Source organism: Marmota marmota, unplaced genomic scaffold (genome assembly GCF_001458135.2).
Source record: "Marmota marmota marmota unplaced genomic scaffold, marMar, whole genome shotgun sequence".
NCBI classification, from domain to species: domain Eukaryota; kingdom Metazoa; phylum Chordata; class Mammalia; order Rodentia; family Sciuridae; genus Marmota; species Marmota marmota.
In genome coordinates this window covers 8,891,301-8,917,186 of record NW_025999900.1, presented here as the reverse complement: position 1 = coordinate 8,917,186, position 25,886 = coordinate 8,891,301, and the positions used below count along the sequence as shown (strand labels likewise).

Here is a 25,886-nt window from a genome sequence, read left to right as displayed (position 1 = left end):
GTCCTCTTTATCTTCCCTCTTCTTAAGCGCTTTTGCCAGGCAGAACCTCCTCCTTTCTCCTTGCGGCATCTCTTGATGGAATGCACAGGTAAGGATCTTGAAGAGTACCAGCTCACTAGAACAGTCCACAGCCAGAGCCACTGATCTCCACGGCTGAGCTCCATCCTTACTTTCAAGCTGTCCTCCCCCTTCCCGCTCCACCATCACCATAGCAACACAGTGGTGTAAAAAAATAAAAGAACTAAGGCATCTAAATATAGTCTGAGTCTCTCAACACTTCCAGCATGGAGCCTAAAACCTATGGGGTGACAGCTAGACGCATCCAAAGGATAACTGGCCACCAGAAGGGAGGATGAGTCAAAGGAAGGGGTCAAGGATAGAAGGAAGGAAAGGAACAGTCATTTACCAAGCCTGCTGCCTGCGCTTTCTCATTTAACCTCCACCACCCCCCAATGTGGACGTTATCTTCTCCACATTACTGCAAAGAGAAAGCAGCTCTAAGAGGTTAGGAATGCAGCCAAGTTCACACAGCTGTAAGCAATAGAGCTAAGACTTTAACTCAAGCTTCTCTTACCCCCAGAGTTTCTGTGTTTTTACCCCTCGTACCCTATAGACAGGTGCAGGTGACATCTTTTGCTGGGAACACTGGGCTTTTGGGGCAGATCATAAAAATAATTTGAGTTTAGAGCTCCACTAAATTATGAGATGATACTAGACTAGGTACCTAAACCGCCCCCTGTATTTCCTGGGGCTGGGGAGAATGAGGGTTGTTGAAGCTGCAGTTCCCAGGGTATGCCAGGACACGAGGTAGCATTATCATGCACTAAAGTGGAACTTATACCTGTGCGTAAAGGTGTGATTAGAAGCCCTAACAGAGAGAATGCTCGTTGTGATTTCCACCATCATTTCTTCCCTCATTCATTCATTCAACGAGTGTTTTTATTAAGCATCAGACATGTGTTCAACTCTGGAGATATAGAGAGCCCTCTGCCCCCCACAGAACCTAGAACAGTGGAGAAGACAACTAAGAAAATGATCACACAATTGATGGATTCCTTACAATGTGACATACCCTGTAAGTCCACACCAGAAGAATACCACCGGCCTGAGGCTATCAGTGGAAAGGACATACAAAGCTCTTACAAACAAAAGAAACCTATTGGGCATCAGTTTTCAAGGTGATGTGCATTTTCAAGGTGAACAGGGACTGTGCTAGCAGCTGAACCTCAGCCACGGGCTCCTGTGATCAGTGCTTGCTGTGGATCCATCCCCACCCCGTATCTTCGTGATATCACGGAGTCCATCAGATAGGTGTTCAAGTGAGGCTTTGAAATCCAACAAACTAGATCCACATGGAACCTGGCAGTAAGGAAATTCATTATGTCATTTTCTTTCAGTCGTTGGTATCACTGACCTGAAATTGAGTGTGCGTGCCAAGGGTGATTGTGTCATGGTGGTTTCTGGACGGGGTGATCCGGCAGTGCTAGTGGCTGTTTAAGGACAGCAAGAGGAGCAGTGAGAAGTGCTTGTGAATTAGGCAGGAGTGGGAGGAAGAGAGTAGGCCTCAGAGTTGTGAATTTCTGTCGGATCCAAAGCTTTCCAAACTACCTGCAAGGCAGCAAATATGGGGGCCGTCGTATGAATGAGTTAGAATTAGATAATATAACGTGTGTGGAGCTCTTGAGCTCTTCAGAGAAAATGCTGTCTAAATACATAGTGTTCACATCAAAGATAATGATACAGTACTCTATTTATAGTGCTGTGCTACCTGCCTGCCAGCTATTTCCTGGGGATGTGGGAAAGATGAATGGGCAAGATCTCGGGAAAGTGCTTTGAAATCCTTGATTAAGGGCCCTCCAGGCAAGTGCAGAGTTTAAAATGTATTATATTATTGTCACTGTCGTTATGTTGTTTTTTTTTTTTATCACCCCAGAGAGTCACTGCGTTTCTTTCTCAGGTGAATGACTCTGTCTGACTGTTCCATGCCTTGAATGTCATCAGAAAGACAGCCACCCCCAGATGTGTAGTATAAGCAAACATGATTTTAACTGGGCTGCCTCCTACCAGCTGATCCTCACCTGTCTCTAAACCCAAGCTTCTTTTCATTCCTCCAATAAGACAGGACTAGGTAAATGTCCTGCTTGAAATGAGTAATAACTGCCCATCTTCTGCCCCTGGACAGAGTGGAGAGGTAGAAACAGGAGGAGGGACAGCCCCCACGCCCTCACTCTGTCCAGCAGAGTAAGGAGCAGATCTTGGGAGGATTTGTTAAAGCCAAGGCAGCGTGGGAAAGGACATTGACAACTTGGAACCGGTACTACAAAATCAGATTCTGGTATCTCTGAAAAAAGAAAAGGGCATGGGTGGGGGCTTAGGTGTCAATAAGAGCATCGACCGTCCAGGCATGAACTAACTCTCCTTATCCAAGGCTGAAAAGCCCTCAAGAGTACAAATTAAGCCAGGTGCAGTGGTGGACACCTGTAATCCCAGCTGCTCAGGAGGCTGAGGCAGGAGGATCTTGAGTTCAAGCCAACCTCAGCAAATGCAAGGTGCTAAGCAACTCAGTGAGACCCTGTCTCTAAATAAAATACAACATAGGGCTGGGGATGGGGATCAGTGGTTGAGTTCCCCTGAGTTCAATCCCTGGTCTCCCCCTTGCCCCCCCAAAAAGAGTATGAATTGATCCCATTGGTTCTCTACACATACCCCCCCACCGTGGAGATAAACCTGGACCCTTGAAGGTCTATCTCTAACCAATGGGATTTAGGTATGCAAATGAGCTGCTTCTGCACTAAGACCTAGGAGAAAACAGTGTTGGGTACCAGGAAAGGTTGACCTTTGAAAGGCATTTGGTTCACATTGGGGCAGTAGGTGCAGGGGAATGATGACATCCATTTCCAAACTTCCTAAAATAGGGTAAGGCCAATATGCAGTGCTATGAGAATGAGGAATGGTGCTGAGGAAACACAAGACCTCTCAAGGCATACCCTCCTTTGTCAGCAATTCATCCTCAGACCAGACCACTGAGTTCAGGAAATACCCTGCCTGGTCCCAAATCAGCACTTGTCAAACTTCCAGTTATCTCAACCTCTTCTAGTCCTGTCATAGGAACTAGGGGAAGCATAATCCTTTTCTTGCTTGCTCCAGTTATAACTTAAACAGATCATCACCAGATTAAGTGACATTTATGACTGCTTATAGTTACCATGCTACAAATTTTCCTTGTATTACCATGTTGAGTCCTCTCAAAAACCCCATGGGTAGGTCTTATAATTGCACACCTCTTCAGATAAGGAAACTGAGGCTTATAGAGAGCTTCGTTCAGTAATTTGCCAAAACTTTTGAGGACAGCACGTGAATATCTCTGATTCTAAGGCCCTGTTCTTAACCACTGAAGGATGGAATGGATAATCACTTGCATAGCATCGGTCACAGAAAGGAAAAAAGGAGGATGCGCTGAACTAAAGTCATTACCGAATAATTGAAGTGACAGCTGAGGCAGAATTCTAGCCAAGATGTCTCCTCCCATGCATGTTTTGAAGGCCAGGAAAAGGAGGTTAGACTCTTTTGGGGGAAATCAAAGGGAACTATTAAAGTGATCAATACAGCACTCACAACAGAGTAGTATGTACAAAAACAGAATCAGTGAGACCAGCCGATAGCTGGTCCTCCATATCCCTCTCAGTGTAACTTGGTGACTGTAAAGCATGGGCTCTGTGGTCAGACAGTCCTGGGTTCACGGTCTACCACAATTCATTCATTCATTCAACAGATATATAATGGGTACTGTCTGTATCCCAGAGACTATTCCAGGTGCTGAAAAATGAGACAGAAAAGGTTTCTGCTGTCTGGGAGATTTTGTTCTAATAGAGGATACCAAACATACATAGATAAACTAACAAGAGAAAAATGAAACAGGGTGATTTCATGAAGAATTTCTGGAGCACCAATCAGATGGGTAGACAAGGAAGTGGCATGTAAGCTGGGACATTTAAAAATAATCTGGTTATGGGAATGTCTGGAAAAGAAAAGTTCCAGAGACTAGAGACAGCTAGTGCAAAGGCCCTGGGGTAAGAATGAGGTTGACACATTCAAGAAAATAGAAAGAAGGCAACTATGGCTAGGACAGAGTAGATGGAGAAAGATGGTAGAAGGTGTTCGGAAGGCAAGAAAGGTTGATCTTTGAGGGCTTGATCAGCAGCTGTCAGTGTGAGCCTGGAGCCAGCAGCAACCGCACCTGGGAACTTGGTAGAAATGCACATTTTTAGGTCCCACCCAGACAGACCTGCTGAATCAAGAACTCTGGGAATGCAATCCAGCATTCTGTGTTTCATCAAGCCTTCCAGATGATTCTGAGTAGGCCAACATTTCATTTCAGAATTTCTGGATTATACAGTTTTAATTGTATTCCAAGCACAGTGGGAACCTGTCCATGTGTTAAGGAGAGTGGCATGTTGGGGTTTACTTTTAAAAATTAAAAGAGTCCTCTGGCTGCTGAAAGGAGAGTGGACAGTAACAGAATGAGAGGAATGGACACAGGGAAGCAGGTGAGGTGGCCAGTGTGAGTCCAGGCAAGTGGCGACAGTGGTTTGAGTAGGGACCAGAGGAGGGGTCCCAGCAGAGAGGGACCATGCCAAGGAGTGGAGGGAGTGTGGCTCACACTGGTCTGACAACGGGGGGCAGGCAGAAGGAAGAGCATGGAGACCCGGCTGCCATCTGTTCAGAAGCACAGTTCAAAGACAGCAGCTCAAGAAGCCACCCCCACTCCAGCCATCCCCCCCGCCCCCAGCCCCACTGCCTACAAGTAAGAAGCACAGTGGAGAGCCGGCCTGGGGCAATCTGGGCTGGGTGCCCAGAACCAACTCTTAGCAGAGGGCAGGTACCTCCCCTAGTCGGGGAGAGGAAGAAGAGGAGCCAGTGAAGAGTTGGGGCCGTGGTGGATGACAGGCTGCAAGACTGAGGTCCTGTTGGTCTGATTTCCTCAAAGACTTAGTTAGAGGTTAGCTCTGGAGTGTGACATAGGAGCCCTCTTTATGTCACACACACACACAAACACAAACACACACTGTTGAATGAGACCTGCAATTTCCAAAAACTAGTGTTGTAGGGTTTGCTCCTATCCACCAATAAAAATTCCGAGAGAGAAGCAGGCTTCCTGTTCTCATATAAGTTCAGTGAGGGTAGGTGGCTTAGGAGAACCCACGCACATGTCTGCCCTTCTCCCCAGTCTCACCCTCACCCTGGCCCTGGATCTGTTACTGTCTCTGGAACGGCCTGTGTGGACCATCAGGACATCAAACCTTTCCACGTAAAGGTCTCGTGATTTCCATCCCCACTTCCCTCCCTAGTGAAAATTCTCCACTTCTGCTTTTAGACTCTATTTCCCAAAAAGTTTGCCTACTGTGATCCTCCCAAGAGCATCCAAAGCATGTAAAACCAACCGTGGACTCAATTCTCCTATTAGAGCAGAAGCTACACCGCTTCTTTAGCTGAACTGAGATTAGGACTTGAGCCCTCTGGCTCCCACTCTGTGACAGCCTGGGCCCCATTTTGTGTCTAGGTCATCCAAAAAAATAATGATAATAAGCATCAGCCATTTGACTAGAAGAAGGGAAGAGCTATGGATTGGAAGACAGGTCGTTTAGAAGGCTCACAGAAGGAAATTTTCTGACAACCCCTTTGTGACCCAAAACTCAATACACCTCAAATGACTGACATGCCAGCTGTACACAGTTCTCGCACCCAGGGCCGCTATGGGCCATGGTATTGTACTACCCCCAGGGACAGCGTTCCCCTTCACTCCTATGTGCATGGGGTGCAGGGCAGGTGCTCAATGCTGCATCTCTGCTTCAGATTGGCCCCTGCTTGGTGCAGTCAAGAAAACGTCTATAGAATTAGCTGATCGTCTACAGAGTTAAGTCTCTAATTGAAGAACCAGCCCAGGCATAGCCATGTTTTCTGAATTTACTACTCACTGGGATCTCTAGAAATTGCCCACCAGAAATAGGAACTTTATAAATGCTCCAGTGGACAGGGAACTAAGGTGGAAAGCAAGAAGAAATGGCCAAATTTGACCCAGGCCCTGTGGAGCCAGCTCCTCTCTCTCCCCAAGGATTAGAAGGTTTTTCTTGGGTCGGAAGTTTTATGTCTCTACAACACAAACTTTCTCTTTTTTGTTCAGATCAAAATCATTCTTTAAAAAATGAGTTCCCCAACAGGAGACAAAGCAAGACAGAGGGACCCAACATCTGTAAAGCCATGAATCAGATAACCAGCCACTTGTTCCCTTCAGTGCTGGGAGCAGACACACTGTTAAATAAATAATTTCATGGATTATTTTCACTGCCTTTCCAAGAAGGGGATTTATCAATTTCAGGACACAGCAACCATTTATTCCCAGATCACTTGTGTTTTTTACTTCCCCTCTTGACTTAGAAAAGGGAGAGAATTGGAGCTGTCAATCTTTCTGTCTTCCCCCACACATTTAAGGTGAGCCAGGGCTCAAATAGGGCTATAAATAGCAACACTTGGACCCAAATAAGGATGTATAACAGTCATATACAGAGCTGAAACTAGATAGGTTTACAGCTATGAAAATTGAGAATTTAATTCCCCTTTGAGATTAACTAGCAAGACCACTACAGAGATTACCTTTAAGAAGGCCTGATTCTCCTTCTAATTCTAGTGGATTGTTCCTAACCCTCACCCCACCATACCCCATTCACATACACACACTCATGATCAGAAATACAAAGCATTTCCACCATGAGACAGCAAAGAGGGAGAAAAATCTTTACAGTAGCTCAAAGAGATAAGAGCGCTCTTGTCCTAGCAGAGAAAATGCTATGAGGCAGTGAGTGGGCCCCTTCCCTTCCTGTGTGTGTGCGTGCACAGGCACAGACACCTGCTTGATCTTTGCTTAGTAGCCAGAAGAAACAGTCAAGTTTAGGAGCCGCCTTTAAATTTGTTGTATATTTAAGTCAAGACTTACTTGAACTCTCTGAGAAATGTGAATAAGTTGGTTTCCTCCATAGAGACACTGAAAATTTAATTTTTTAATAATGATTTTTAAATAAATTTAAAATATTTTTAATAATAATGAGTTTAATAGTGACCTCTGCTCTATGGAAATTTCATACAAACAAACAAAGGGGAAATAAAAAAGGTATGTATATACACACATATATGTGTATGTGTGTGTGTGTGTGTGTGTGTGTATTTCAGCACTGGGGATCAAACCCAGGGTCTTCCAATACTGGGCAAGCACTCTGCCACTGATCTATACCCCCAGCACAAAGGAAACCTTTTTGGTGTATATGATAACCCTTTACCCACCATTAGACTATGCACTCCATGAAAGCAGGAGCTTGTCTTTGAGAAGTAACAAGAGGGTGGGAGATGAATGGATGAACAGCTGGATGGATGATTCAGAGACCAAGTATCTAGTAGGTGTCACTGAAGAAGAACCAAAGAGTATAGGGGTAAGACATCTTCCTTTCCCCTGAAATGCAACTTATTTCAAGAGGCAAGATAATTACACATGAAACAAACAGAAAATGCTTCAGACAGTACATGATTAACTTAGAGTGACAATAAGAATATAGAAAATCCTATTTTAATTCTCAACAATGTGGGCTTGCTGTGCAGGAACATCCTCTGAGACCTAGGTGGTACCTTGGCTCTATCTTAGATTCGCTAGTGGATCTGAAGAGTAGAGGACAGAGCAGGACACCCCAAACTCCTCGGTATGGCTTACAGTCATAACACTGTGGCCAACCTAAACTCATGTCACTCCCTTGAAACCATCATGTGTTTTCTCACTAGCAAGTACACACCATCCCCTCATAAGGCTTTCCTCCTTATGGCCAAACCAACTCCACTCATCATTCATCCCTGATTAATTATCCCATGCCCTGGAAAAGCTACACTGATCTGATTTTAGGCCAAATGCTTCCTCAGCCCTGCTCTTACCCTATCATCATACTTACCACATCTTACAATGATTACTTAATTAATTGTCTGCCTCCTCACTGCACGAAAGACTCTCTAAAGGCATAATAGTTCTTTTTTTCTTGATAATTACACGTGACGTGTACTAAGTGCTTAATAAATTATTTGTTGAGTGAAAGGGATAGATGGGTGGATGGATTAACCAATGGAGGATTAACCAATGGAGGAAATTAAGGAAGGAAGGAAGGAAGGAAGGAAGGAAGGAAGGAAGGAAGGAAGGACAGACCTCCAAAGTGAGCAGAGATATGACATGGTGAAGCACAATGAGAAGAATTTAAGTACAGCATTTGTCTGGACAAATTTGAAAAAATAAGTTCACAGAGATGGATGGATAGATGGATGAATGGTGGATAAAAGAATTAATGGATGGGTATGTGGGTGGGTGGGTGAATGAATGGATGGTTGGATAAATGGGGGAGTAGGTGGATGAATGGTTGGATGGATGGATGGATGGGTGGGTGGATGAGTGAGGGGAGTATCAGCATTGAGCTGTCAGGGATTGGTGGGGTGAGGGACTCTGCCCAGGTTTGAAGAGTCAGAAACCTGACTGGGGAAGAGAGGGGAGCTGATGGTGCTCAACCAGGAAGATAAAAGAGACAGAAAAAAAGAATCTAGCATGGAGACGTGAGGTTTCTAGAAGCTTCTTGGAAAGGCTCACAGGCATTTCCCCCATCCTGCTGCCTCAGGTCCAAGAAGCTTTGAGAGCATCCAGTGACCTGGAGCAGCAAGACACATTTACAAGTGATAAGAGGGGGCCAGGTTGATATACAAAAGAGTCATTGAGAAGGAATCATGAGGGAAGAGGTCTCAGACTCCAAAGTTCAACCTGTGTTTAGAGATTATTTCAAACATGGTAGGCCCAAAGTGTTAAGAAGCCTCCGCCTCACGGTCCAACTCAGAACAGATCCACTTATTACTGCCTGGGCAGGCTGAACTTCAGTGGGAGAACTAACTCCGTGGTTCCCCAGGGTGGCTGCAGCTTGGGAATGGCACTCAGAGCTTACTTACCTCCTTGTAGGGAATAAGCTATAGGAGTAATAAGGAACATATGCTAAAACCCCAACTCCACTGCTTACTAGCTGTGTGACTCTGGGTGAGTTACTTAACATGTCTGAACATTTTTCTCATCTTTAAAATGGAAGTAATAATAATACCCATATTGACATGGCAAAATAAGGATAAAATTAAAAAGTTATTCTCATAGAGCCAGACACTATATATCCATCTATGATTTTTTTTCCAGATTTCTTCCTTTCCATAAATGGTGAAATTCAAGGGTCCTCCTCTAATGTATTATTCATTTATTCAATGGATAGATGCTGCTTCCTCTCCCTTTCACTCTGAAGGAACTCAACAGTTAAAGAGAACTGCTCCCTTTGCAGCACACTGAGGATCAGGGGCCCTCTGAACTTCCTCAGAGCTGGAAGGGCTCTCTGTGGCCTCCGGGCAGAGTAACACCTTCTATGTGTCTCATTGCAAAGGAATGCTCTGTGAGGCCAGCCAGCTGCCTGCAGCATTTCCCCCAGTCCCTCTGGATTGTTGGTGGGAGATCTCCTGGGGCTTCCTGTCCAAGAGGCACAGCCAGGTCTGAGCTGGAGATGCTAGAGGCAGGTGTGGGTGAGCCCTGCAGCCGCTGACAAATTGCGGACTCCAGGAGCAGCTGCCCAGGAGAGCCTGTGCCCTGGACCATCTAGTTAGACCACTGAGCCAGAAGGAGGAACTGGAATGAAGGATTCAAACATCCCCCACTGAACCCATGAGCTAGATCCCTGTCATTGGAAAGATCTTCTGCGGAGTGGACAAATGTTGTAGGTTAAATTAACTGAGCATCCAGGGTGATGATTCTGACCTTCCAGCTGACTGTCCCAATGAGAATCCTTAGGCATGTCATCAAAGTAGCCTTCCAAATAATTTTTGTCCCTCATGACATATTCTTACTGCAAAAAGACAGAATGGATGCATTTCATGAGAACCCAGGGGTGTTAGGATTCACCGTGGCACTCAGAGTCCTGATGGGGGGCCTCCTAACATGCCAGGCATTGCCAGGTGCTGGAGCTCACACGCAAATGGGGACAGAGAGACAGTACCCAAGTAACAATCAGCTAACTTTGGGTTGTGATCAGTGCCTTGAAAGGAACCGACGGGGATCATGAGGGAACAGACCTTGGCGGGGAGGGTGTGTCCATGAGGTAAAGTGGCCACACAGGGCCCCTCTGAAGAGGGGGTGTCTGCAAGGAGACTCAAGGGATGAGAGTGAGCCCAAACCTGATCCCAGAAACAGGGAAGCCAGGGGAGGGGCCAGACCCGATTTGAGGAGTGGGAAGATCAGTGCCTCTGGGACCCTGGAAGGGTAGCTGCTGCTGTGAAGTCCAGGGGCTCCACAGCTCCCTCTAGGCCGTGGTAGGGCTCTGTGCTAACTCCAGCGACAGGGGCCACCGTGGGACCTGGGCTGATTGTAATCCATGACACTGATTGTAATATGGGGAAAGGATTGAAGAAAGCAAGCAAGGGCAGGGCAGGAACCCCAGGAGGGCCAGGTGATGGTCCATGTGTTGGGGGCCAGAGGCATGAGCAAAATAAGGAGACGGGGTGGCGGGTGGGGAGGGGTGATGCCAGGCTCGGGGCCTGAGTCACTTGTTAGACGATGGTGCCACGGACCGAAGTGGGAGAAGAAGTTTGGAAAAGAACTTGAGACCTGGCTGGTGACTCTTGTTTAATTTAAATGTTTTGTTTTGTTTTGTTGACCTGGTTGTGTGACAAGCGAGAACTTCCTCAGAGCTGGAAGGGCTCTCTGTGGCCTCCGGGCAGAGTAACACCTTCTATCAGAACAGATGTGCCGCTGTCCCCGCGAAGGATCTCAGCCCAGGAATCCCATAGCCTGCCCCCTCCACTCATCCCACCCTCCACCTGGCGCTTCCTCCAGCGAGCCGAAATTCCTGACTGTCCTCTTTTCTCTGCCCTCAACTAAGAAGTCAGTGGCGGCTGCTTTTCTGTTATCTGTTCACCCAAAATTAAAACAAGCACAAGTCATGCAGGATTGGGTGACACAAGGTCTGCCCTGCCCAGACCCTGTCGCTGCCGGGAGCCAGAGGCCAGATTTTGAGAGAACATGAGAGGTGCTCTCTGTTACCGTTCATCACACTCCAAACCCCTCTAATAACCCATTTGGGATCTTTCCTCCTGTTCTTTCCAAACTTTGTTGACCTGACTTCTATTTACAGCCTGTACCACCTCTTGGATCACCAATTCTTTGTTGATGTACCCTTATTTTCTGACTAAATGGCTGGAAGCTGTTAAGATCCTCTTCGATATTACTCTCCAACTACCAAACTGAGGTCATTATTACTCTCAGTAATGATGGTTCCTATTTATTAAACAGAACACACATCCTGTCAAGAACTTCCTGTGCATTATCTCATTTAATAACCTGGAGAAGTAGGTATTGTTATTCCATTTCACACATGAGTCGTGGAGAACTTTGACAAGATGCCCAAGGTCGCCCTGCCAGTGATGGAGGAAGGAGGGATTTCAACGCAGACCTTCGTTCTCCACATCCTGGGGGGAAGGAGGACAAAGTGTCATGGCTTTCAGAAGGCTGCTAGTGGTGGCTCATTGGGTTTGTCAGTACCAGGCCTGGCAAGAGATGAGGGTCTGCTTTTGTGGAAGCTCAGTTGGCAGGGCTCAGGGCGTATTAGTAATTGCTGTTACATTCACCCCGGGGAGTGGTGGACCCCGATCTCAGTCGGCAAGATCAACATGGTAACCAGCAGAGACTCTGTAGACATCCAACCGCAGTGCTCATGGTGACTTGGGAATGCTCAGGAAAGCAAAGAGGTTGACCCAAGTTAGACTGTAAAGATATTCCTACTCTAATAAAAAGGAAGGGAGGAGCTGAAGGCTTCCACCTTCCCAACAAAGGTCATGCAGGCCTCAGGCAGCAGAGCCTGGAAGGGGAAGCACCCTGGGAGCAGGCCAGGGCTCCTGTGGGGGTCTCTCCACTGCCCACTCCATCGGCAATGCCTCACATCCTCCAGGAGAGGCCAAAATGTCTTGACTGGGGTCTGTCCCGAAATGTCCGCTCATGAGGCTACAACCGGTGAGAGGCCCAGGCCTGCCTCTGTTTTTAAAGCAACTAGTGTTTTTTAAAAAAGAAGAAGAAATGTAAAAATCAGGGGTTTTAAAGTCAACTTATATTTTTAAATGTTCACATTAACAAAACACCACTTTTCAACACACAGAGCAGTGTAATTGGTGAGTCACAAGATCCCTGTAGAGTCTGGGGTGCCCTAGAGTTAAGAGTCCCACCTATGTGTCCTTCCTGTGCCTGTTGGAGCTCCTTTGGAGATGGACTCAGTGGCCTTTGAGGCCTGCCATGAACCACCAGGATGCATGACTCGTGTGGAACAGCCCCCAGCCCCTACAGGCCCCTCCCTGATTGTCATGGCCCCACAGAAAGGGTAAAATAGCTGGACTTTTTTAGGCCTAGATTCCCAAGGCCATTTGGGGTCTGGGGTCTGGTCCTGGAATGTCCTCTCTTCCTGCTCTTTCTATAAAATAAATCTTTTAAATTAGTATCAGCTGGTTTTGAAAGTAAAACAAACAAATCTCCCTAGTTCCAAAAGCAAGAGGGATAAGGAAACCAACATTATGGGAAGGTGCTAATACCTGAGCCTTTATAGATATACAGTAGTCCCCGCTCCTTATCAACAGAAAACTCTAGAAAAGAAAAACAACTCATAAGTTTTAAATGCCTTTTATTATATCGTTATAATTATTCTGTTTTATTACTAGTTCTTGTTAATCTCTTGTTGTGCCTAACTTATAAATTAAACTTTGTCATAGGTATGCATAAGGGGAAAAAAAGCATAGCATATGGAGGATTCAGTACAATCTGTGGGTGCAGGTAACTACTGGGGTTAGAAGGTATCTCCTGTGTATTATTCAATTGCTCAAAGTTCCCCAAGGATGGTATAAGCATTGTTATCCTGTTTGTGTATCAGTTAAATTATTCATCTGAGCTAGGCTCGGTGGTGCACACCTATAATCTCAGCGGCTAGGGTGGCTGAGGCAGGAGGATCTCGAGTTCAAAGTCAGCCTCAGCAATTTAGCGAGGACCTAAGCAATTTAGCAAGCCCCTGTCTCAAAATTAAAAAATAAAAAGGGCTGGGATGTGGCTCAGTGGTTAAGTGCCCCTGGGTTCAATCCCTGGTACCAAAAAAAAAAAAAGTCTGAGATCACACAGCACATCCGTAATTAGAACACAGAGCCTTTGACCATAAAGCCCGAGCTCCCTCCAGTCTTTGAGTATGGTCACATAGTGTAGCTATATGAAGCACATGAGCAACCCACTGAGTCTGGAGGGGGCCCTGGGCAGTCACTCTCCCCCATGCCACCACCTCTGTGGTGTTGGGGCAGACTTGAACTTCTCTGCATCTTTTTGCTGTTTCCTTCTCTTCCTGTTTTTTCTCCTGGTTGGTTTGCCCCCACTCGGCTCCTGGCTTATGATACTTATTTTTCCATCCACAGCAAAACGATTCACATCAAGGTAATTGATGATGAGGCGTATGAGAAAAACAAGAATTACTTCATTCAGATGATGGGCCCCCGCATGGTGGATATGAGTTTTCAGAAAGGTGTAGTACCCTGTCCTCCACACTAACATTAACATTCTTCTCTCCTTTCTTCCTTTCTATAACCCCTCTCTCTCCTCTTCCTTCTCTTTCTTCTACCTGAGTCTCTTTCCCTGTTTCTTCTTTTCCTGTTCTCTGTTCACTTTTCCCTCTCCTCTGTCCTCTCTCTCTGTTCCCAGCTCTCTCCTAACACCCGCCAACTTGTCACATGGTATCCAGAAAAGGGATGCTCGAGAACCAATGGCAATTTTTCTGGGTTGAGGAGGGGGAGGGAGGGAGAGAGAGAGAGACCCCTGCCCAAGCCCCAGAAGTATGGAATGTGGATTCTCAGCTTCTCTTGAATGACTCAGAGCACAGGAAAGAGAAAGGGCAGCAGCACAGAGGCGGGCAAGAGGCAACACCAGGAAAGAGACTCAGCACAGATTGACGGGGACAGTTATTCCCAGGGCTGAACTTAGAGTCCTCAAAAGTTGAGAATCTGTGTTTTTGGGGTCTTGGTTCATTCCACTCCCCAAACAGGCCTCAGGAGCCATCTGACCTGCCACATCCCTACTATTAAGACTTAGTTCTCTCCCTGACCTTGACTGAGCTGGAAATACCAGTCTCCGTCAAAGATCTGCCTGCCTTACTCTACTTTCCCACTCAGAGCAGCTAGGTGTGCAGGCAGATTTGGAGTAGTGGGCAAGAGGATTCTGATCTTCAGGGAAGCTTCTCCAACAAGTTCATAGAACTGCTCAGAGTGGATGGAGTCCTTTGCCTTCAACTTACACGACTCTGTACATCCCATGGCCTCCACTAAGCAGGAAATCTTTTCCATCTAGATCATACCATGGAGGAGGCAGCTACTAGATTTGGGGGGCAACGTTCTTTGGCCAAGTCATCAATCATGTCCCTCTGGGCCAGGCTTATGGGTGCAGAGCTCCCGATTCCTGTCTCTGTGGCAGAAAAACAGTCTCACTCACATCTTATAGATAGCCCAGGACCCCATATCTAAGGAGAAGAAATCACCCCCAAATGGCTCAACAAACAGTGAGTATTGTCTTTGGTTCACGGAGCAAGGTATGAAATGGTGTCCAAGAAAGGGCCCCAGAGGTCATCAAAGATGTACTTTTGAAACACATGCATGCACGCACACACATCAAGTCCTGTGCCCAAAAAAACAGCTCAGATCATTTTACTACTTTACTGGTAGCAAGGCAGAGCATGTCTTTAGAATATCACAGGAATATCAGAGGATCTGAGGACACATATAAGCTGTCATTCATTCATTCTCTTTGCACTTTGAGAGAATTTAGGTCCCAGCCAACTGCTCCTCTCAACCCCCCAAAAAAACTCAGAAAATAATAATTCCAGCTCACTAATTGGGCCTGCTAACCACCATTGTGGTTCCATGAAGGACCAGGAGACAGATATGCCCAACCTCTCCAGGTGACAGTGAGCCTGAGCTAGCCTCCAGCCAGTCTTTGTAGGGTAATGACTTTCAAGAAATTTTGCTTCCCTGAATGATATGCTTGTAAAAGACACCATGCCTCTTTAAGATAGCCAGAGATGAACAGAAATCTCACTACCTTGTGCCCCAAACCCAAGTTAATCAGCTTTTATGAAGCCAGACTTAGGACCAACACCCCATGCAATAGAGGTAGAAATATAATGGATTCTTGTATCATATTGTGGTTAGTATTTGTTTATTCTGATAGCACAAGTCCATTATCAAATAAAGAATGAGAAAGACAATAGACTTCTGATGCCCATTCTTTCCCACTGCTCTCTCTCTCTACCTTTCTCATAAATACCTTTCCTTTTAAATTTTTCTTTAAGAGACTCATGTGAGAAGTGGGTACAGACACAAAAAAAGAGATATAAGTCCTGGGTTCCACAGACGTATTTGCTGTGGTAGAAGGTTCTGCGTCATCCCAACAGGCAGGTAGTTGACCTGCAGCCTAAAAGAAATGGCACTGTTACCATGTGACACCCTGTGGAATGTGCTGCCCCACTCACCTCCTACTAACCCTCAGCAGGACCTAAAAGGACTCCTCCCACCATCATCCCCAATCTCCCTCCCCGTTTCCTTCCTGTCCTCCTGGCCCCTCCCTTTGCCCACCTGTCCTGGCCTCCTGGCTCCCTTTCCCTCTCACCCACAAGAACAACTGTGATCAAGGAGACAAGAAAAGCCAAGACCATTTTTTATATGAGAACATCACAATCCACCATAGTCCTATCTAAGGCCACCGTGGTGGGACAGGGTTGCATGTGCCAAGAGTGACGGGGAATGATTTTAAAGGCTATGCTCCAGGTGACCGACCAACCTGCCCACCCAGTCGACACACTCTCTCTCTTGTTGTCCCTACAGGAAAACCATAAGGGTTAAAATAGTAGATGAGGAGGAATACGAAAGGCAAGAGAATTTCTTCATTGCCCTTGGTGAACCGAAATGGATGGAACGTGGAATATCAGGTGTGAGATTCTTTAAAAACAAAATAACAACAACAAACCAAAAAAAGCAAAAAAGAATTTTTTTAAACAATCCAAAAGAAAAAAGCAACTCTATTTTTTTTCTCCCCCCACCCCGTTTCTTCCCTCCTCCTCCTCATCCTTTCTCCTTTTGGCCAATGGACTTTTTAATTCTTTTTCCCTCCTGTATTCTCGCTCTCACCCTGTTTCGGTCTCATCTCTGCCTTCTTAGCCATAGTTTATTTCCAAAGTCCTCCTTTCCCACCTTCTGGGCAGCACTGGGGCCTCAACTCCTCATGACCCTGATGAGTTACTTCTACGTGTTGCTACACTTATCCAGTTACCACTGTCCCCTGCACCCCACCCCATACCGTAGCCTGTGATTGGGAAGACTCCTTGATGGGTGGGGAGGAGAAGAAAAAGAAAGGAATGTGATGTGCTGCATGCCTGTGCCCCTTCCCTGCCTCTTACCCTGCCACCCCTCACTCTCTAGCCAGGATTGAATATGGGAGGGTGGGGGATGGGGATGGGGGTGGGGGCTCACGTTGCCATGATGCTTTGACAGTTTTCTGCTGCATCCTTCGACCTCTAATGAATGCTTGGCAGGCTATTCACTTGCAAGAGTGGCCCATGGGCCCCTCTGCCCTTCATGGAGGTAAGTGTGTCATCTGGCTATTTCCCAGTTGGGTCAACGGTGGCATGGGGAGGTATACAGAGGCTTCTGGAGCTCTCTGAGAGAGAGCTGGCTCCTGAGGCAGTCCTGCAACCTGGAATCCTGAGCTACTCTTCCTCCCCCCAGCATCCTATCTACCACATTCTACCCCTCTTTGAATTAATTAATTAATTTATTAATTAATTAATTAATTCAAGCTACTTTGGGATAATACAAGCTTTAAAGCAAAAAAACTGATAGTCTTCAAGAGAAAAGAAGTAAGTCCAGATGTGAAAATTCCCCTAGCCAGTAAGCCCTGGAAATAAACTGACTCTAAGTAGGCCTAGAGGATTGATTATGGATTTACTAATCGAAGGGACTCTAAATGGTGTAGTCTCTGCTGCTGGTTTCTTAGGGTAGCTATTGAATACAGCTAATGGATGGTTCATGTACACCTACCTTAGCTTGGCATCCACAAGTGAGGATATTGCCTAAATCCCTCAAATAACCTTTATCCCACACTAGAGAAGTGGCCCCTCCTCCTCCTCAGGACATGCATCTCAGCATACCTGCCAGTGGTTTATCCCTAAGGGGCTGATTATGTTATAACCAGGGTAGAAGGAAGGAAGTGTTTCTCCCCTTGAAGAAAATGATTGAAGCTACCCCTTTGAAAGAGTCAGAGAAATGGATGTGGGAATGAGTAAGCATGCTCTAGGGAAATACCAAGAGGAGGACCTTGGTACTCCCCTTAAGGGAAGAGATGCTGCTGGGAGTCTCATGGAGAACGGAGCAGTGAAATTCACCCGTTCAAAAAGGACAATCATTTTGCAACCACTTCATATTCGTGTAACAAGGAACAGCAAGAAGCCAACAGACCCAAAGGATTGGGCAGCAGCACTTCCCAAGGCTCATCTATAGCTCTTCTCAGACCTGTTTGTTTGATCAGTTCTTTCCATCCTCTGGGGACTACCTGAAGAGCTAAACCAATTCTGTGCCATACTGGCTTGGACACATCTGGTGGTGTACGGGTAGACACCCCCTGGATCTTCCATAGCTTACCTTCTTCTTGATCACCTAATAAGATGCTGCCATCAGCTGACTGCCAAAGAGAGAGAAAGCATATCTCGTGCCATTCCACTGAATTTCAGCCAATCGTCCAGTTCCTGCCACTAAGGAGATTCTCAGAAGTTGTGTCAGCACCTTCCTTACTTCCTTCTCACCTCCCTTGTGCATTTATTCCACCTCTTCATGATTGGTTGGAATTAGCAAATACCTGAGGCCATTGTAAGCTAGTATCATCAATTTCCACAGTTCCAGCTACTTAGGTAAAAGTCAAAGCAGCCCAAAGGATCATACAGGGGAGCTGGAAGGAAGGCAGAGGCTCCACCAGGAGGAAAGAATTGAACACCATCTATGCCTTTGTTCCAACAGTAAATAAAGTCTTCTCTTCTCCCTCCCCTAAAACCTCTACCAACTGCAGGACAGAAAGTGACCTAAGATAGGTCTTCTGCTCTCCAGAGACCTGGCCAAATGCAAATACCTATAGCTACTCCCCATTTGAGGACACCTTTCCTTTTTACACTGGATTCTTTGTCAGTTATCAGCAAAGCCTTGGTGAAATCTACTCTTGAGGGAGAGTATAGGTGAGAAGGCAAATATTTCAGCAAGCTCTCTGTGGGATGTACCTCCGTATCTTCTCAATGACCAAGATCCTAAGATGGAAGCAGACAATAAAAAATTTGTCAATTTCTCCGCCTCCTGCCCTATGGCCTAGGGAGTTGACTTTCAGGGTTTTTTGGGGTTTTTTTTCCAGTTCTTCTTATATATTGGCATCAGACCACCATAAGGTGAAAGGTCATAAAACCAGATTGTCTAGACTCAGAATCAAATGAAAACCCATACTGATTTGCAGAATTCCCTACTGCTCTTGGAGTGAGAGACAGTACAGTGGAAATTGCTTTTCATTATCACTGCTGTATGGGAGAGTCCTAGGCATTTAGAATGACATACTCTCTGCATGGTCAAGACGACAATTGCATTTTTTTAAAATAAAGGACAGGATTTGAAATAGAAGACTATATTCTTGGCAAACAAAACAGACTTCAGAAGTGGTATTAAAAGCTCTGAACAATCTGTGGTAGAGAAAAAAGGAAGGATAAATAGTAAACATGGTTGCCCTAGAGTGGAGTAAGTCCTGGAGTCTACGAAACTGGCTTCTGAGAGCAGCAGTGAGCAGCTTCTTCAGGGCTGTTGGGCCTGGACCTGGTCACTGGAAGTCTCAGGAGGGGAAGGAAAACATTACCCTCCAATAACTGGGCCTATTTGTTCCTCCTCTTCCCACATGTAGGGGCACCCAGACAAATACCCCAGCTGCTTCCTAATTACTCACAGAGCTATACTCTTTTCTGTTTGTGCCTGGAGTGTATGAGCAGGGTTAAATGACTCTCAAGCTGACCCTGGTGGCCAATACAGGAGAAAGTTCCACTCCAGCTTCTCTCATCAGCAGGAACAGGAAAAACACCCTCAAGGTATTGCATCACTCAAAATCCTTCCTGGATCTCACAGACCCATCTGTAGCTGTTTAATGGGAAGTCTCAGATTCCTGCCGACAATGGCCAGAGAATGATGCAATTCCAGCTGATGGCAGGCCTTCTCTGTGCTCTAGGAATGAGCCTGGGTTGGAATGGACATCTGAGTGAAAACCAGAGCACTAGGACCTTTTTGGAAGAACTTCCTTGGTGTGTGTCCTGCCTGGGTATACTCATGTGTTGGGATCTCCAGCCTTCACTGGAACTTGGGGAACAGGAGATGCTCTCCCAGGCAAACCCATGGAAGGAGCAGAATAAACAAGCTCTCTTATTCTCTATCTCAATGTAGTGAAGATAGGCATCGATCCATTACTTCTTTAGAATTCTAAATGGAAGATATCAGGAAGAATCAATTGCTGTTTATATGGTGTGCAGATTCTGGGTCCACATGTCTTCAGTGGCTATGAATATGGGATGATAGATCCCAGGCCTGAGTTGCATTCCTAGAGATTCCTAGAAAAAATAAGTCACAACTCCCTTCCACCACACATACACATACTCCTTCCACCCATCATGGAAGGGTGTTTCCAGACTTATCTGACAAGCACCAAGTAGTGAGGGGCTTTACTAAGACACTATCAGAATAAAAGCATGGTATGTCATAAGTTTTTTTTTTTTTGGAGGAATGTTGAAGTCTTAAAGAGTTTAGCATGAGTACCATGCTATAAATTCAGATAAATGCTGTAAATTCAAGGTATATAAATTCAGAGACTAGGGACAACTTGTGTTGGTTATATCTTGGCTCAGTGTCCCAGTCCATCTAGGGAACTTTCATTTGTCACCTCTCTTCTCTGACAGTCTCTCTTCTCCAGAATATATGGACTTTGATTTCACCTGCCCTTTCTGGAAAAGAGAAGGCCACCCCCCATAGATGCAGCATCCATGGAAAAGATGATTGCAAAAATAGATGGTGAAAAACAAAACTTTACTGAACACTATTAGATGCGGGGACTTAATGGACCCAGGTGACACAAAATGATAGGAGTCCATGTCCATGACCCTAACCTCCAGGACATATCTATAAAAAAGACAAACCATTTCAGGAAAACATTCTGAAGGACTTATCTTTTTCACTAACTCATTCTTTTAGGAGAAATAAACGTGGTAGCTCAGATGCACTTCGTGGCCATGGAAACCTATGGGCACTGGAGAGCAGATCATAGATAGTCTGATTGTCAGGTTAGGAATAGATCTCATAAAATCGGGCACCATTGCACTCTTGCACACTACTACCTGGTTCCCTGAGGCCCCACTCAAGCCCCGTGGACACACTCCCCACTGATGAGCCAGCTCCTCTAGCAGGTTGCAGTCCACCTAGTTTTCATGATAACTGGATTCTCACTTCTTCTTTTCAGACTGGATCACGAGTAACCTACTCAGTCTCTGTTCCTCTCATTTGGTTCCCCCATTCCTCCATCCCTAGCTCTCCAAGGTTGCAGGGAAGGTGTGGGGATAACTCTCTTAACTTCTCGGCAGCCTTTGCAGCTGCTCACACCTCTTGCTGCTGCTACTGCTGCTGCGCATGCTCCAAGTGCTGCTTTTCTTTGCATGCATCCCTCAGCGCTCACCTACTAAGCTCATTGCTTTTCTTATGCTGCCAGCCACAACAAAGTCTGGGGATGCTTTCAAGATGGGACCTTAATGTTCTTTCCTTTTCTTTCTTCCCTTTGTCTGGTACCTATTTGCAAACAGCGCTCCTGTTATCTCCAGGTAAGAGGTGTCTTTCCCCTCTTTCTCAGTTCTTGCCAGTGCCCTTGCTTGGTTTAAGATCAGTGTTCTTTGATTTACTTAATAGGAACTACAGGCTCAAGTGAACTTGACCGGTTCTCCTAAGGAATGAGAGATTTATTTCCCCACATGAAATAATTGTGAGGAAGTAAACAATTCCATGAGTATCATTTCTGTCCGTGCATGTGGCTAAAGGCATAGCTGATCCTCTCTGGGACCAGGAAGAGAAACTTACCAAGGAGATGGTGGATAGTAGACTTGTACATCTGAATTCATCTGTAACTCAGGTTGTTGGGGAAGAGAGGGTGAAAGTCAAACCTGGAACCTCCTAATAAGATTGTAATGAGATTTAAAAGAAAATTCTGATCCCAGGGATCCAAGAGGAAATAATAAAAAGTAGCTGTGAGAGCATAAAAAGCATTTTTTTATAAATAACCTGAAATTTTACCGATCCTGGAGATCTTCTATCTCATCACAGATGAAACCTAAATTACTAGAATTTTGATGCATTTGTCATTGACCCTTAAAGTGACATGTGCCATGAACAATGGGAAGAGGAGTGGGCACAGTGTGGCCCATAGACATTTTAGAGAATTTATTTTGTGGAGATTCTCTTGGAGAATCTAGATTCTGTGTAGGATGTACACCTATTTTGAGAGTGGGCTGGTGTGACTAGAAACCATTCACAAACATCCAATGTTATGAGCAGATAGGAAAGCATTTCCCCATATCTGGCAATGCCATAACTCTTGATGCAGGCAGAATGGGCTCCACAAGAGAGTTCCAATGTATTTTTAAAGAATGTATTATCTCTCATCCATTCTTTGAACACAGAAAATTTTAAGGTTATTTAAGAGGAAAAGCATCTAAAGAGTTCATAGTCATACTCACCTACAGGCTACACTCTGGGCTTAGGAGGAGGCCATCGACATAGTAAGGACGTTTGCCTCCTTGGAGCCTAAACAAAAAAAAATGTAGGTAATGCTTATACTTTACTTTTGTGGGGAAAAAAAACATTGTTCCAGTTTCCTTGGCTTCTTGCTATACCAACAGGACAAGGGCCATACCCAACAGTATTTGTCATGCTTCTCCTGGGGGATTGATCTCATAACAATGGGTCTTCTCCGTTTCATTCATCCTCTTGGGATGAGAAGATATTTGGATTCATCTGTTCCAGATCTTGCCTCTACCTCATACACATATGCATACAACAAAGATTGTGATTGACCTTAAGTTTCTTTATACTTTTAACACACTTTCAAATATCACTAGAAGCTAAAAATTGGGGGAGACGACACTTTTTCTAGATATTTCAATCCATGGACCTTTAATTTAGAAGGCTTTGATTAGGCTTTAAATTCACTGGGAAACTCAAATTCTTATTCCTGGCAGGATAGACTGAAGTGGCTAAAATGCCTGGTAGCATTAGACACAGAAAGTAAATATGTTCATCCCGAGCTACCCACCAAGCTCAAGGGCCTGGGAGTGACAGCCCTGGCCGCATCACCCCCACTTCTTGGTAAGGATACTTGCAGAGTATTCACAGCCTTGTCTGGCTTGGCAAGTTCTTTGTTCTTCCAGTACTTGTCCAATCTTCCATCTTATTCATATTCTTTCCCTCCCTTTCTTTTTGCTCCCACTTATCTTTTTTCCTATTCCTAGAGCTGGGAGTTTGTTTAGTCAGTCTGCATATCAGGATCACCTGTTATTTATTCTCTTGAAGTTCTGAGGAGTTCCATCAACAAGTGATCAGACTCACTATAATATTTTAAGCTGGAGACTTAACATTCTCTCAAGAAATTAACTTGATCTGAATTGAAAGCAATGCTTATTACTAAAATAGAAAAAGGCAGGAATTGCTGCCAAACCAAGATGCTAAATCAGAGCTTATAGAGAGGCATGTGAATCAATCAATTAACAGATAAATACAGAGTGCCTCATGTGAGGTTGTAGGAGACCTAAAGATAGAGCATTGGTTATTTGTCAAAAAGATTTTTTGCTGAAAGCTAAATGGAAAAACTGGCTGTCACCACAGGGGTGGACAGGTCAGTAGGTAGATGAATATCATGCCAGATGGATACAGGGATAGATTGATAGCTAGACAAGGGGTTATACAGGTACATTTCTATGTCACTGGAGAGCTCATTATATTGGTCTAAAGTTCTTATGGCACATGTAAAAGTAAGACATAGGGGAACTGGGAGGGAGGGGTGGAATAACACTGTCACTGCTAAGACAGGCATCATGATATGGTGCCAAACCCTGAAAGAAGAGGAAAAAACTATTCCATTCTTTGAAGGAATCTATATGTCTTTTTCTAAGGGTTTTTTCCCAGAGTGACATGCAGACTGATTTCTATGATTTCTGGCCTTGTGCATAGCCAGAACCCTAGATGCACACAGATATACCTTCAGAATTAACTAACCAGAGAACCAGAATAAATGAATTAAATGAAGTTAGGTTGCTAGCAGGTGTCTTCTGCCTTGAAAATATACAGAAGGACATACATCCTTGAGAAATAATTGTTTCCAAAAGTGGCCACCAGCACTAGAGGGGGGTTAGGACCATGGACAGCTCCCACGAAATTTTGGGATTGCTTTTTATATTTGATGCCAGGGACAGTAGTAAAACAGCAAGTGCAGAAATCAGAGACTGTGAACATTCATACTATGTTAAAAGAAAGAAAGAAAAGAAAGAAAGAAAGAAAGAAAGAAAGAAAGAAAGAAAGAAAGAAAGAAAGAAAGAAAGAAGAAAAAGAAAAATAAACGTTATATAAAAATACAAGGCTCTCTCTTTTGTAACTTACATTCTTGGTTTATGGTCTTTTCCGTGAATTCTTTTCATTGCAACCTCAAGAACTTGAGCCTTGCCCCTCCCCTTGCTTCACCAATTCCCCAGTGAGAGAGAGAAAAAAAAAGATCTTCTGGCTTCTGACCCATCTCGTCCTTGAGATTATCCAAGGACTAGTGAATTCCCCTGGGAGGTTTACTGTGTGGAATGAAAGCAATTAAGGAGCCGAATAAAAGAATTAATTGCATGTGAGAATGTGGACTTGGATGGGAAGATGTTTAAATGAGTTTTGAAAGAAACAGGCCGCCAAGAGCGATTTTCTAATCAAAGGGGAATAAAAAGATTCAATCTCTATTTCACTGTAATCCAGAAAACATGTCTTCATGATAAAGTGGTCTTAAAATGGACTCACCAGATGAAGCAGAAAAAAAAATGTCTAACTGTACAACACGAGAATGGTAAATGAGTCAAGATGCTGAGGGACACAGAGAATGCCTCCAAAGAAAGTAAAGGAAGAACTTTATTTTATGTTTGAATAAGTATTTGTATTAGTCAGTCTGCATATCAGGATCATTCATTGGAACACCATGATATTTGGGGGGAAATCTTCCAAGTGTCACCATGAAGACAATAGTCTCTTGTACAAAATGTAGACATCCTAGAAACCCCCTTTCTCCTTTCCAGAGGGGAGAGAACCTGCAATGTTGGATACAGATGTTGATGTGGACCAGCTGTTCCCTTTGGATAATTGTGCCTCCAAGAATTCTTACATGAAGTTAAACAGGCCCAACTGTTCAAAATAGTCAAATATCAAGAGTTCAACTTTCTTTACTAGCTCCCCAACATCACACTGAATGCTTTGGGGGACTTTACTTGGTGCTATTTCTCAGAAGGTCTTTGAGTCATGTTGTCCACACAGGTATACAAACAGACTTCTTATCCAAGCCTACAAGAACCCTCTCCTGGCCCAATGGTCATGAAGTATTTAGCACGATATAGAAAGAGGCACTAAAATGCACAAAGTCCCCATTCCCAAGAGCTATTTGTTTTGTACCTATCGCGAATGTCTAATATGTTGAGCTTTAAATTGCCAGGACATGGAAAAGGTTCTAAAGCTTGTTTGATTTTCTTTCTTTTTTTTTTCTTTTCTTTCTTTTTTTTTTTTTTTTGCAGAGGTGACAGACAGGAAGCTGACTATGGAGGAAGAGGAAGCCAAGAGGATAGCAGAAATGGGAAAGCCAATATTGGGTGAACACCCCAAACTAGAGGTCATCATTGAAGAGTCCTATGAGTTCAAGGTCAGGCCATCAGTGAGGTCTAATAACAGATTAATCAGGATGGGGGCAGAAAACCTGGGGTTCTGCTCCAGTTTCACCACTAAATATGTGAAGTTGAAGCTGAACAAATCACTTACCCACTCCAGGTCTCTCTTTCCCCATTTGTAACCTGAAACAACAGTGCTGGAAATATTGTGAGAAAAAAAAATAATACAGAATATGGAATGAATAGCTAGAAAGACGGTAGATATATCATCACAATTGTTTAATTGTATCTTTAAAACAAAGATACTAAAACTCAGTGGTGTAGGGCAAGGTTTATTGACATCAGACCCTATTCTCTATTGTATCACTCCAAATATCCAATGTCAGGAGTCATAACCAAAAAAAAAAAAAAAAGGCAAGTAGAAGATTGCCCCAGAGGATTTAAACCAAGGTGGCTGCTCCATCCATAACTTCCAGAACTCCCAGAATGCAGGGCATCTTTCATTCCTCTAAAGCAGCAGGCTCTTCCTTGGTTCTGGGCACTCTAACCTCATGAGTTCAAGTTTTTCTCTCCCTGACAGACTACAGTGGACAAACTGATCAAAAAGACAAACCTGGCCTTGGTTGTGGGGACCCACTCCTGGAGGGACCAGTTCATGGAGGCCATCACTGTCAGTGCAGGTAAGAAGGGTCTAAATATGGCCTTGCTGGGAGAAGCAGACAACCCAGGAGAAGCAAGAGCACGGCACCGTCAGTGGCTCACCAGTTTCGGGGG

General features: G+C 44.8%; 1 protein-coding gene across 10 annotated transcripts in view; it reads left to right on the top strand.

Annotated features, from left to right (window-relative positions):
- The window catches only part of Slc8a3 (solute carrier family 8 member A3), a 132,701-nt gene that overhangs the window by 99,811 nt on the left and 7,004 nt on the right, over positions 1-25,886 (top strand). For 3 of the 10 annotated variants that reach the window (XM_048798584.1, XM_048798582.1, XM_048798581.1), the window contains exons 3-6: positions 13,537-13,643; positions 21,024-21,041; positions 25,023-25,147; positions 25,693-25,792. In XM_048798584.1, coding sequence (XP_048654541.1) covers positions 13,537-13,643; positions 21,024-21,041; positions 25,023-25,147; positions 25,693-25,792 — 350 coding nt within the window. Of the gene's footprint in view, positions 1-13,536; positions 13,644-15,990; positions 16,095-21,023; positions 21,042-25,022; positions 25,148-25,692; positions 25,793-25,886 lie in introns of those variants that run through there. The other 7 variants (XM_048798589.1, XM_048798583.1, XM_048798587.1 and 4 more) reach the window with 6 other exon arrangements.